Here is a 14,804-nt window from a genome sequence, read left to right as displayed (position 1 = left end):
TTAGCTGTATGAAATTAAATCAAATATGAAAAACTGGCTGTGCAAAAATGTGGGTACCCTTGTAATTTTGCTGATTTGAATGCATGTAACTGCTCAAATCTGATTACTTGCAACACCAAATTGGTTGGATCAGCTTGTTAAGCCTTGAACTTCATAGAAAGGTGTGTCCAATCATGAGGAAAGGTATTTAAGGTGGTCAATTGCAAGTTGTGCTTCCCTTTGATTCTCCTCTGAAGAGTGACAGCATGGGATCCTCAAAGCAACTCTCAAAAGATTTGAAAACAAAGATTGTTCAGTATCATGGTTTAGGGGAAGGCTACAAAAAGCTATCTCGGTGGTTTAAACTGTCAGTTTCAACTGTAAGGAATGCAATCAGAAAATGGATGGTCTCAGGCACAGTTGCTGTTAAACCCAGGTCTGGCAGTATTTTTGTTTTATCATTGGCTAAGCTTTCAAAGTAGCAACTTCCTCTTAATATATGACATGCATTATGGAAACAGTAGTATTTCTGCAGTGACATTAAGTTTATTGGATTAACAGAAAATATGCAATATGCATCATAACAAAATTAGACAGGTGCATACATTTGGGCACCCTAACAGAAATATTACATCAACACTTAGCTGAGCCTCCTTTTACAAATATAACAGCTTCTAGATGCCTCCTATAGTCTTTGATGAAGCAACTCTCAAAAGATCTGAAAACAAAGATTGTTCAGTATCATGGTTTAGGGGAAGGCTACAAAAAGCTATCTCAGAGGTTAAAACTGTCAGTTTCATCTGTAAGGAATGTAATCAGAAAATGGAAAAATCAGTAAATGGAAAGCCACAGGTACAGTTGCTGTTAAACCCAGGTCTGGCAGGCCAAGAAAAATACAGGAGCAGCATATGCACCGCATTGTGAGGATGGTTACTGACAACCCACAGATCACCTCCAAAGACCTGCAAAAACATCTTGCTGCAGACGGTGTTTCTGTACATCGTTCTACAATTCAGTGCAATTTGTACAAAGAACATCTGCATGGCAGGGTGATGAGAAAGAAGCCCTTTCTGCACTCACGCCACTAACAGAGTCGCTTGTTGTATGCAAATGCTCATTTAGACATTCATTTTGGAACAAAGTGCTTTGGACTGATGAGACAAAAATTGAGTTATTTGGTCATAACAAAAAGCGCTTTGCATGGCAGAAGAAGAACACCGCATTCCAAGAAAAACATCTTCTACCTACTGTCAAATTTGGTAGAGGTTCCATCATGCTCTGGGGCTGTGTAGCTAGTTCAGGGACTGTGGCCCTTGTTAAAGTCGAGAGTCAGATGAATTCAACCCAGTATTAACAAATTATTCAGGATAATTTTCAAGCATCAGTTACAAAGTTGAAGTTACGCAGGGGTTGGATATTCCACCAAGACAGTTACCCAAAACACAGTTCGAAATCTACAAAGGCATCCATGGAGAGGGAGAAGGACAATGTTCTGGAATGGCCATCACAGTCCCCTGACTTGAATATCATTTATGATTTGAAGCAGGCTGTCCATGCTTGGCAGCCATCAAATGTATCTGAACTGGAGAGATTTTGTATGGAAGAATGACCAAAAATACTTGCATCCAGAATCCAGACACTCATCAAAGGCTATAGGAGGCGTCTAGAGGCTGTTATATTTGCAAAAGGAGGCTCAACTAAGTGTTGATGTAATATTTCTGTTGGGGTGCCCAAATGTATGCACCTGTCTAATTTTGTTATGATGCATATTTTCTGTTAATCCAATAAACTTAATGTCACTGCTGAAATACTACTGTTTCCATAATGCATGTCATATATTAAGAGGAAGTTGCTACTTTGAAAGCTCAGCCAAAGATAAAACAAAAATACTGCCAGACCTGGGTTTAACAGCAACTGTGCCTGAGACCATCCATTTCCTGATTGCATTCCTTACAGTTGAAACTGACCGTTTAAACCTCCGAGATAGCTTTTTGTAGCCTTCCCCTAAACCATGATACTGAACAATCTTTGTTTTCAGATCTTTTGAGAGTTGCTTTGAGGATCCCATGCTGTCAGTCTTCAGAGGAAAGTCAAAGAGAAGCACAACTTGCAATTGACCACCTTAAATACCTTTTCTCATGATTGAACACACTTGACTATGAAGTTCAAGGCTTAACAAGCTAATCCAATCAATTTGTTGTTGCAAGTAATCAGTATTGAGCAGTTACATGCATTCAAATCAGCAAAATTACAAGGGGACCCACATTTTTGCACAGCCAGTTTTTCACATTTGATTTAATTTCATACAGCTAAATACTGCTTCACTAAAAAGCTTTGTTCGGAAAACACCCCAGTACTCAGATGTTCCTAGGAAATGAAAGACATACCACTGTTATCTTTTTTTGTTGAAAGTAGCGTAAATTATTATGCAGGCTGACAGGGGTTCCCAAACTTTTTCATATGACTGTACAGTTTGTATGAGAGTATATAGTTTTAGACATCCAGATGAACAAAAGAATTGCAGGAAGAAGAGGGCCATGGAAAAATGGAATAGTGTATAGCAATGCCCTCTAATCCAGCACTGGTTAAAACTTAGCATATCATGACAGTGTAGAAAAGAGCCTAAGGGCAGTTTGTCCTGTTTAGGGTACAGAGAAGAATTATTGGCAAAAGACAAACAGAAGTCTCCTTGGCATCAACCACCCTGGTTCACAAGGCTATCTGGACCTTATCAAGAGCATTTGGACTTGCAGCACAGGGATTCCTGTGCCCAACAAGGGTAATTTTGAGGAGAAAGCCTCCGGACATCCACAAGGTGTTTTTGATAACCTATTTATGGTATATAGCAGTTTCTTTGCCACTGGATTCAATAAGTGATCAGGCACAGATACTTGAATCTCAGGAAAATGAAAGGGCATGGCTTTAAAAGTGCAGAGTAGTGTTAAATGGGTACTAGCATCCTGACTTCAGTATCAAAACCAGCATTTCTGAACTCATACCAATATTAATTTGCCACATAAACAGAATTCTAAAACGTAAATCCCCACCTCCTTGCCCAAAGCAGCCCCTTTGCACTAACGCATGCCTCTATTGTGCCTTGCCGCTCTCTACAAATTAATACATAGAGCAGGCAGAGGTTAAGGGTGGGTCCCCTTCGGAATCAAGAGCATTTATAATAATATACAGTGGTGTGAAAAACTATTTGCCCCCTTCCTGATTTCTTATTCTTTTGCATGTTTGTCACACAAAATGTTTCTGATCATCAAACACATTTAACCATTAGTCAAATATAACACAAGTAAACACAAAATGCAGTTTTTAAATGATGGTTTTTATTATTTAGGGAGAAAAAAAATCCAAACCTACATGGCCCTGTGTGAAAAAGTAATTGCCCCTTGTTAAAAATAACCTAACTGTGGTGTATCACACCTGAGTTCAATTTCCCGTAGCCACCCCCAGGCCTGATTACTGCCACACCTGTTTCAATCAAGAAATCACTTAAATAGGAGCTGCCTGACACAGAGAAGTAGACCAAAAGCACCTCAAAAGCTAGACATCATGCCAAGATCCAAAGAAATTCAGGAACAAATGAGAACAGAAGTAATTGAGATCTATCAGTCTGGTAAAGGTTATAAAGCCATTTCTAAAGTTTTGGGACTCCAGCGAACCACAGTGAGAGCCATTATCCACAAATGGCAAAGACATGGAACAGTGGTGACCAAGAGCGCAGAGACGACTCATCCGAGAGGTCACAAAAGACCCCAGGACAACGTCTAAAGAACTGCAGGCCTCACTTGCCTCAATTAAGGTCAGTGTTCACGACTCCACCATAAGAAAGAGACTGGGCAAAAACGGCCTGCATGGCAGATTTCCAAGACGCAAACCACTGTTAAGCAAAAAGAACATTAGGGCTTGTCTCAATTTTGCTAAGAAACATCTCAATGATTGCCAAGACTTTTGGGAAAATACCTTGTGGACTGATGAGACAAAAGTTGAACTTTTGGAAGGCAAATGTCCCATTACATCTGGCGTAAAAGGAACACAGCATTTCAGAAAAAGAACATCATACCAACAGTAAAATATGGTGGTGGTAGTGTGATGGTCTGGGGTTGTTTTGCTGCTTCAGGACCTGGAAGGCTTGCTGTGATAGATGGAACCATGAGTTCTACTGTCTACCAAAAAATCTTGAAGGAGAATGACAGGCCATCTGTTCGTCAATTCAAGCTGAAGCGATCTTGGGTGCTGCAACAGGACAATGACCCAAAACACACCAGCAAATCCACCTCTGAATGGCTGAAGAAAAACAAAATGAAGACTTTGGAATGGCCTAGTCAAAGTCCTGACCTGAATCCAATTGAGATGCTATGGCATGACCTTAAAAAGGCGGTTCATGCTAGAAAACCCTCAAATAAAGCTGAATTACAAAAATTCTGCAAAGATGAGTGGGCCAAAATTCCTCCAGAGCGCTGTAAAAGACTCATTGCAAGTTATCGCAAATGCTTGATTGCAGTTATTGCTGCTAAGGGTGGCCCAACCAGTTATTAGGTTCAGGGGGCAATTACTTTTTCACACAGGGCCATGTAGGTTTGGATTTTTTTTCTCCCTAAGTAATAAAAACCATCATTTAAAAACTGCATTTTGTGTTTACTTGTGTTATATTTGACTAATGGTTAAATGTGTTTGATGATCAGAAACATTTTGTGTGACAAACATGCAAAAGAATAAGAAATCAGGAAGGGGGCAAATAGTTTTTCACACCACTGTACATGTTCTAGGATAGGGCCCCCTTTGCTGAATCAAGTTAGATGTAATACATTTATTTCATTGAAGGGCTTGGTTGAGTGGTTAACGGTTGCCATCATGCTAAGAAATGATGGAGCGCAAGGTGCTTGAAAATTACTATCTACTTCTGTTTCCTATATTAATGAAATGCTGGCACTGTACATTTTTAAAAATTGTTTTTCCTGGTATATCTCGCACCCCTACCGCAGAATGTTGTGGATGGGGGGTGATGGGAGAAAGTCAGAAAGTGAAAGGTAAAATGAGAAGTGCTTTGTTATATGACAGTATTTTGTCGTGAATAAGTGGGAGAGTCATCCCACATGCCAGACAAGGATACTTATCAGTATAGAAAGGGCCAGACAGGAATTATTTTACTTTTAATTAATTTAAACTTATTTTTTCATCTGTTCCCAATGTTTGTGATTTGTACAATAAATATACCTTTTTCTACTACTTTGGCCTTTTTTGCATGTTTCTGGGTAAGAGCACTTCTATATTGGTTATTAAAAATATTGTACTGCATACAAATGCAACATAAAATAAAAATAATTTAACATCCTAGTGAGATGTATAAAGAAAAAATGTACTTTCTGGTAACATCTTTGGTTAGTGACTTAATGATAAAATATGGTTTATGAGGAATTAATATTAACTCTTAAATGAGAAAGTACGGTCAAGTATTTGATTCTAGCCAGAGTGCCATTTTGAAAATTTCACAGGCCAATTTTATGTATGTTTTGGGACTTCTGTTAACAGTCAGGTGAATATAAAATGGAAATATTATTTTATATTATTTTGTTAATTAATAATTCTTTTATATAATGTGCAATCTGATATTCATAAAAATAGAACTTTGTATATTTTCATATTTATACTTTTTCTAGTATGGTGGCACAATATTTAGCACTCCTTCCCCATAGCATCAATATTTAAATCCTGCCCCACATTTTAAATACTAACCTGCTGTTTGAACTAGGCCTAATGTTTGTAAAAATGGTTGTGTAAGTGAGTGTGTTCTGCAGAGAATTGGAATTCTGTCCACTGTTAATTTGCAAATTAGAATTTTTGTAATAAGTGGTTTTGGTCAGTGAATCAAACTATATTAAGTAGATGCTCCTTGTAAACGTGGACTAATAAAAAGCATTCAGAAAAACAGAAGAATAATGTACTGTATTAATTTTAATAGCATCAAATCTCAGATTTTTTGGACGAACCAGCTGTTACATATACTTTAGGCTTCTAATATGTAATAATACTTTACATGTAATTGCCTGTTGACTTGTTTGCTTATTTATCAATTCAGCTGTATTTTCATTATTTGGGGCCCAGGTATTCCTCTTTGAAAATAAAATGTCTTTAATTTTTATGTTCAGTATGGTCAATCTGTTAGTATTAAGACCAAAAAGAGGATTAATAATTAAAGTGTTTTTTGTGAATTTTTCTGTATTGATTTTCCCAATGGATGCCAGTTTTTGTAGCTGCAGAGAAGACATGGTAAATTGCCAGATATGAATTGATCTAAGTTGACTTTGTATATAATATTGTGTAATGGTCTGCTGTTTTGAAGTGTGTTTCACACCTCAGGTACTGGCTAGAATTCTATGTGGGATTTCAGAGCTTTTTTGAGTTGTCACCTGGTAGTGACTCTGATACTAGAGTTGTCACCTGGTAGTGACCAGTAAATGGGAGTTTTCTGATCATTCTCATGCATCTAAGAATCATGAGTTTTGTAATTTAAAATATTTTGTAAGATAATTGTATTATGCTGTATTTAGACCAGTGATTCATAGTAATAAATGCCAAATGTTCCTACACACTTTTAAAGGTACTATGTGCAGTTAAAAGACAAAATAAAGCAATGTTAGTGTAAATTGTGGGTACTAGTTATATTAATAGCAGAAACGTCTACACAGGTGTGTTGAATGCATTTACCTTGTTTATGGTTGTGTATAAACATGCCAGTCAGGCTTAATAGTTCATTACTTTGGATACCATGGCCCAGACCTGACATCTCACTTACATTGACAAGGATGTTTAAAGAAAACTTGGATGTGAACCATTTGCTGGACTAAACCAGTCATTAAATCTCACCCCAGTAAAACCACTATGAAAAATTCAGGAGTGGTACCTGAGATGCACTCATGGTAAAATTAATTGGATCTTTACTAAATATGTGAAAGTCAAAATTGTGTTTCATAAAATAATTGATTTTATTACAGTTTTGTTTGTTTGGGTTTAACATTTTTAAATCACAAAATATTACTTTATCTATAAAAGATTTTTTCTGTATCAAAACTGTTTTCTTACAATAAGGTAGCCTCAACTGTAAAAATCATAAATGAGAAATATCAAGGGAAAATAAATGTTTTCTTTGTTATTTAAACAGTGACATTTTTTTTTCTAGTGTTTAATAGATACCTAAGAATCTAAATATCTTTAACAATGCACTTAGCTTACTAGAGAATAAAGAAAATATTCTGCTTCATTTAAAGTGTTTTGTTTCAAGAATTAAAACATTTAATTGACAAGTTTTGCTTTTGTTCAAGGCTAAAGAATTGCTAAAGATGCTTTTTCTAGAAGTGGGTGAAAGAAGCCTTTCTGTTGCAAGCAGTGAATCATCCTGTAGTTTGCCATCAGTGCTCAATGACAGTGGTGAAATAAAACAAGCAAAACCTGCTCAATGGCTCTACAGTACAGTCATTGGGAAACAAGGTAATTATTGTTGCAAGGTAATTATTGTTGCAAGTTCTGGCTGATGTTAGAACAAATACATTTTCATTGTACTTCATTATTCTCCAGGGTAATGACATAGAGATGGAAGAGAGACATTAAAGGCCACAGATGAAAAATGCTGGCGTTAAACAGTTCTAATTGTGTTTTTTATAGTTGCGTTTAAAGACGTTTTATATTCTGACAGCTGCTTTAACATTTGGTGCACTTTATCAGTACCAATGGTAATCTAAACTAAAAACGGTTTTCTATTACTCTGTATTCCTAAAGAATTTTTAATTATTGTATATTTTGTTTATTGCCGGTAATCTAGTCACTTTTAATGATTTATTACTAACGCTGATAGAGCAAAGAGCAGTGAAAGCATTATGGTAATGATCTGAATAACACTGACGTACTGTACCGTCATAACCATTACTTGGAAAATCCCTTGTGTAATAGGCAAGTCTTTTTAAAATATTTAAGATGTATAATTTTAAATTATCAAGAATTTTAAGGAATCTCTGTAAAGATTATGTACATTTTATGCATCTTGTAATATTTTAACTATGTAACATACAGTATGTATGTGTGTCCAATCATATATAAATATACTATACACAGTGGATTTTTTCACTTTCTGCATATCTCTATATTATAAAAAAAAATCCTGTGGGAGGGAATGACTAGGAGACGATACGTGATCTTCACGTTAAGATCACGGATGACAAATAACCGACCCATGAGACGAAAGATCGCAGGAATATAGAACATGAGATTCTGGCAAGACACACCCTGCTTACAAGCAATATCAGAGCACAGCCAGCAAAAAGAATCAGTAGTGTAAAGGGAAGCAGCACACACAGATACAGGTGTCTCAGTGCATATAAATCATATAAAGGACAATATGTTATAAATGAAACGTCGACGATTAAAAGATCGCATTAGTGCAAACAAAAGGAAATTAATCATCAAGACCAGGTGTAATTGAAAAAATAGCAGGATAAAGCGAGGTCAGAAATAAAAGGCAAAGAGCAGAAAACAAAGTCTTTTCGCATCATTCAATGCACAAAACGTTAGATTTACACAATAATGGAACATACGCTATGAGAATCTGTGGTCCCACAACAGTTAAAGCAACGACAAGTTTAATTTCAAAGAAAACACAATTCGGTCAGGTGTAGATATATGATCACAGAGAAGCGAGCACAATGTGAGCAGCACAGACACGAAGTGGCAAAAAGGAGAGCGGCTGTACAGGCTTTAAAATGATTGAAGGGCAGTGCAACATTAGCTGCCCCCCACCCCACCAACGTGAGCAGTGTTAGATGTCCTGCAAGAAAGAGATTTAACCACTCCCGGGGCAGGAAATAAAAGACAATTATTGTTTTTACAACGTCACACGAGACAAGGCAGTGACGAGAGAGAAGCCATCATTTAAAAGAAGTCCACGGACATCTAACCTAGCAGTTGTTGGATTGCATTTGGCAGACAAGCATCGTGTGCTCCCAGCTCTTAAAACAACAACATGAAACAAGCAGAACAGGCAGCTCGCACTCAGCAAAAAGACAGCAGATGATTCGACGGCATAACCTTAGCGTGCGTTTAGCCGCATGACAACACAAGCAGCATTATATGTGTAGCGAGAAAGAGATGTAACCATGCACGGGGCTGGAAATAAAGGACAAGTATTGTTTTTACAAAAGTTTTTAAAGTACAAGTGAAAATAATGCATATGTAACAATTCCCATGAAAATAACAATTGGGGTGGACGAGCAGGGGGAGGAGCCCCCTAGTTTTAACTAAATAAATCTGCCAGTTTTACTCATCTATCTACACATAATAAACCATAATGAATGACATGTTTTTAGAAAGAAGTTGCAGATTTATTAACGTTAGAATCTCTGAAGTCTATGAAAAAACTTGTTATCCCGGGCTACCTTAAATTCCTTCGTGTCAATCAGCACAAGCAGCCTGCTAACTCATCCCCCCACCGCCGCAGCTGATCTCAGTCAAAAAGTTCTCCCAGCTCAAAGCACTTTATCTGCATGTGAGGTGCCTGGAGTTGTATAGAGTAAATAATATATTGTTATTTGGAGCACATGCATTTCATGTTTGTTCCGTGTATACAAAGATCTGTGTAAGTGTAGGATGAAAGGAAATGCGAGGCAAGGAATACTGCATATATACTTAAAGCAGAAACTTTTTCCATGTTATACTAATAATGACATGAAGTGTATAATATGTGAAGACTTTAGTCCAAATATCAAATAAATTTGAACTTTTATTCAAGAATATATAAAAAAGTAAAAAAAAAATCAATTTACATGTTGCTGTTAATGAGTTAAAAACCCAAGCTCAAATGTCAATCGACAGAAAGTTGTATGTATTCTTGGATGGTACAGAGGTAAGAACTACTGCCTTATAACCAAAAGGTTATGGGTTTGAACCTGGGCGCTCCGCATAGTGAGTGGACAAAGATAGAACCGTAACAACAGAAAGCTTCTTCACTGCGCTTTCGCTGGCTAATACACGGCTGCAGTGCAACACAACTCTGCTTGGCACCATAAGTAAAATGAGACTTCCTCTTGCAGCTAAAGTCACTTCAGTACGCAAGCAACTCTCCATGCTAGTGTTTAGATCCGGCAGTGCCATGCTGGCGGGATTCTAGTGTTAAAAATCAACAACTGAAATTTCTTGTTCATGTAAATAATCGGACCCTTTGCGGTGGGACTCCAGATTGTGATCAGGTGCATCCTGTTTGCTTTAGTTATACTTGAGATGTGTCTGTAACTTAATTGGAGTCCACCTGTGGAAAATTGAATTGATTTGACATAATTGAACACACCTGTGTATATACGGCTAGACACATCACACTGCATGTCAGGACAAACAAAGAGGCCATTGTGAAACAGAAGAAGTTTGGAATCATCCAGATTTCTAAATAACCTGACAAGAAGAGCCTTGGCAGAGAAGAAGAACCCAGTGGTCAGGAAGGAAAAAAGCAATGGTCACTTGAAGAAAGCTTCAGACGTTCTCGGATAAGATGAGAAGACCTGTCAGAAGGATGACTTTCTCAGCAGCACTCCATTACTCAAGTGTTTATTGGACAGTGACTAGATGGAAGGCATTCTTCAGTAAAAGGTATATTATAGCCCACTTGGAGTTTGCCAAATGGCATTTAAAGGACACTGAAAGCATGGGGAGAAATATTCTCTGGTTTGAAGAGATAAAAAACTAACTCTTTAGAACTCCAAGTACCATATCTGGCTAAAAACAGAAACTGCCTCATATCATCCCTACACTGAAACATAGTTGTGGCAGCCTCATGCTATTGGTGTGCTTCTCCGCTGTAGGGACTGGGAAACTTTTCAGATTTGAAGGAAGGACAAATGCAGCCAAATACAGAGACATCCTTCAAGAAAACCTGCTCCAGAGTGCATGTGATCTCAGAGTGGTGCCATATTTCACCTTTAAGCACGACAAGGACCTAAAGCATACAGCCAAGGCAAAACTGTAGTGGCTTTGTGACAGGTCTCTGACTGTCCCTGAGTGGCCCATCTACAGCCCACACTTAATCCCTACAGAACAATTGGAAGATGACAGTTTACAGTTGCTTCAAATCTAGTCTAATGGAACTTGAGAGAATCTGCCAGGAAGAACTAAATAAACTGATCAAATCTAGTTGTGCAATGTTTGTACTTACCCAAGAACACTCCAAAGCTGTAACTGCTGTCAAAAGGGCTTTTGAAAAGTACTGAATTAAGGGTATGAATACTTATTTGAATAAAATGTTGCAGTTTTTAATTTTTAAGAATTTTGCAGTCCTTTATGAAAGCTTGTTTTCACTTTGCCATTATGGGTTATTACATGCAGGTTAATGGGCAAATGGCACATGTATCTATTTGAAATTAAATCTACAACGCAATATCGCGTGCAGAAAGTGAAGTGGTCTGGGTACTTTCTGAATCCATTGTATATATAACGTTCTACTATATCAGTCTGAAAAGATCCAGTTTACTAATTAAACAAGTAAATTTAGTTGTGGCCATGTTAATTTTTTTTGTTTGTTTTTGAAAAGTTTATTTGGATGTTAGTTACTGATAAAAAGTGGCCCTGTGGATGAGATTGAACAGCAGGGAAAGTATTGTTTAATTCAAACATAGACAATTTAAAAAAAAATTTGAAATATAAAACTTTTTTATATAATCCCTTTCACTTAGTTTGTGTTTATATTTTACATATTTATCAAAAATTATATGCAGATAAGTATTTTAGTCATTTATACTTTTTTGCCATATGAGTAGGTACCAACTAATAAGAAATCTATACTAATAAAAGGCAAAACCCTCACTGACTGACTGACTGACTGACTCACTCACTCATCACTAATTCTCCAACTTCCCGTGTAGGTAGAAGGCTGAAATTTGGCAGGCTCATTCTTTACAGCTTACTTACAAAAGTTGGGCAGGTTTCATTTCAAATTTCTACGCGGTCGTAACTGAATCCTACTTACGTACATATATACGGCCATAGCCTGCAGCTCAGTCGCCATGTGAGGCGGAGTTGCATCACCCATCACCACGCCTCCCACATAGTTCGCTGCCTTCCTATATTGTGTCCCCCATACCCACGCCTCCCACGTAATTGAGTGCCTGCCCATATAAGGCCGTCCGTCAGCAGGAATCCAATAGACACGCCGCCACTACGAGGCGTTTGTCATGCCTAAGATGAATACGATATTCGTGAGATACAAGTTTAGTGAGAAGACGCAAGGTATAAACGAGACTTTTGATCACTTTGTAACGGAGTTAAAATTGCTGGTGAAGGACTGTGCTTATGCAAACAAAAATGAGATGGTCAGGGATAGAATAGTGTTTGGCACAAACTCAGAAAAAGTGCGAGAGAAACATTTAAGTGCTGGGTCTGAGCTAACATTAAATAAAGCCGTGGACATCGCAAGATCGCACGAGATAGCACAAGCACAGCTGAGAACCTTTGATGCATGTACTCTGAGCGGCTCATGTGAAGTGACTGTGAACGGAGTATGCAGACAACAAGCAAGAGCTCCAAAGAGCGCTGAACAAAAAACGCATTACACAATTGAGAAGGCAACAAAAGAATATGAAGTGAGTGACGCATACAAGCATATTCATAAGTGCAGCTTCTGCGGAAACAAAGCACACGGTGGAAAAAGTCAATGTCCAGGTAAAGGAAGACAGTGTAAAAAATGTGGTAAATTGAACCACTTCGCTAAAGTTTGCAGGACTGGAAGAGGTAAACCCATGCATGCAGTGTGTGATGTTTTAGATAAAGAGGAAGACGAGCTGTTTATTGATGCAGTAAGAAAGGAACAACCCTCTGAAGCTGATCAAGCCTTTGCAGACATATCAATAGGAAAGCCAGGTGTAAAGCTTAAGTTTAAATTAAGTTCATAGACACTCTGCTGCTAAACATTCGCAGGCAAATCCACAACTTAATACCGGGAATGCCTGTTAAACATCTTAGATTCATGAGTATCGATTTGGGTAGTGAACACTTCGATGAATAAAACCTGTTATCTTTACAACGGTTGACAAACACGGAATGTAACTTGAACACAACACATCCTCCAAATACGAACCTGATTGAAAGAAATAACGATAATCAAATCCTTAATGACAGCAACAGTCATAACAGTCACAAAACAATTACATTGACAATCATGTTACGTTATTTTTAAAATGTTTCCTTTTCTTTTTCATAACTTGTTTAACACACTACTTCTCCACTGCGAAGTGCGGGTATTTTGCTAGTAATAAATATAAAGTTTCACCCTTGAATGTACAGTAAATACCAATCATTAGACTGTTTTCTTATAATTTCACTATATTTTGTTTTTAAGAATACTAGGGGGCTCTGCCCCCTGCTCGTTTCGCTTGCCCACCCCAATTGTTATTTTCATGGGAATTGTTACATATGCATTATTTTCACTTGTACTTTAAAAAACTTTTGTAAAAACAATACTTATCCTTTATTTCCGGCCCGTGCATTGTTACATCTCTTTCTCGGCAAATATGTTTAATGCTGCTTGTTCGGCGCTGCTGCTGCAATCCAACAACTCCTAGGTTAGATGTCTGTGGACTTGTTTTAAATGATGGCTCACTGCCTTGTCTCGCGTGACGTTGTAAAAACAATAATTGTCTTTTATTTCCTGCCCCGGGTGTGTTTAAATCTCTTTCTTGCCTGACATATAACACTGCTCACGTTGGTGGGGGGCAGCTGCTGTTGCGCTGCCCTTCAATCATTTTAAAGCCTGAACTGCCGCTCACCTTTTTGCCACTTCGTGTCTGTGCTGCTCACATTGTGCTTGCTTCTCCGTGATCATATATCTACACCTGCCCGAATTGTGTTTTCTTTGAAATTAAACTTGTCGTTGCGGGACCACAGATTCTCATAGCGGTTGTTCCATTATTGTGTAAATCTACGTTTTGTGCATTGAATGATGCGAAAAGACTTTGTTTTCTGCTCTTTGCCTTTTATTTCTGACCTCGCTTTATCCTGCTAGTTTTTCAATTACACCTGGTCTTGATGATTAATTTCCTTTTGCTTGCGCTAATGCGATCTTTTAATCATCGACGTTTCATTTATAACATATTGTCCTTTACATGCTTTATATGCACTGAGACACCTGTATCTGTGTGTGCTGCTTCCCTTTACACTACTGATTCTTTTTGCTGGCTGTGCTCTGATATTGCTTGTAAGCAGGGCGTGTCTTGCAAGAATCTCATGTTCTATATTCCTGCGATATTTCGTCTCACGGGATATTTTATTTGTCATCCGTGATCTTAACGTGAAGATCACGTATTGTCTCCTAGTCATTCCCTCCCACGGGATTTTTTTTTGTAATAGAGAGATATTTCAGTGTTATCTTTTGTTTTTATGTATATTTAGGAAGTGATAGATTTTTAATATATACTGTAACACAAATTCAGTTAATGGCATTACTTGGTTATATATTGTTTTAATTATTTCGATCATTTCTTGAGCCTTTTTAATAATTTTTTCTCATTGGACTTGCTTGCTTGGCAAAAATTTTTTCACCAGCGCAGGTTATACAAGTAATGATATTGGGCAATTTATTCATACAAGAAATAAATATTTACCTTATGAAAATAAAGTTGAATTAGGCAACAAATCAATAAAAAATAAGCAGCAGTTTGTTTTTATGTATAGGAAAAGTTTTAAATTTTAAGGAAAAGGTCAGTTAGAAACCCATTATAATAGTTTTAATATACTCTCAAAAATAATTTAAAATATTAACAGAACATTATATCCTGTTTAATGTGAGAGTA

The 14,804-nt window shown here is 37.3% G+C and overlaps 1 protein-coding gene and 1 long non-coding RNA gene across 3 annotated transcripts in view; one reads left to right on the top strand and one right to left on the bottom strand.

The window, feature by feature from the left end:
* The window catches only part of LOC120525601, a 106,858-nt gene that overhangs the window by 16,800 nt on the left and 75,254 nt on the right, over window positions 1-14,804 (bottom strand). The window lies entirely within an intron of this gene.
* Window positions 1-14,804, top strand: part of kiz (kizuna centrosomal protein) — a 134,447-nt gene that overhangs the window by 88,574 nt on the left and 31,069 nt on the right. For both annotated transcript variants that reach the window (XM_039748024.1, XM_039748023.1), the window contains one exon: window positions 7,308-7,473. In XM_039748024.1, coding sequence (XP_039603958.1) covers window positions 7,308-7,473 — 166 coding nt within the window. The remainder of the gene's footprint in view (window positions 1-7,307; window positions 7,474-14,804) is intronic.

The sequence above is a fragment of the Polypterus senegalus genome, chromosome 3 (assembly GCF_016835505.1).
Source record: "Polypterus senegalus isolate Bchr_013 chromosome 3, ASM1683550v1, whole genome shotgun sequence".
Taxonomy (NCBI): Eukaryota; Metazoa; Chordata; class Cladistia; order Polypteriformes; family Polypteridae; genus Polypterus; species Polypterus senegalus.
This window is presented reverse-complemented; position numbering and strand designations above follow the sequence as displayed.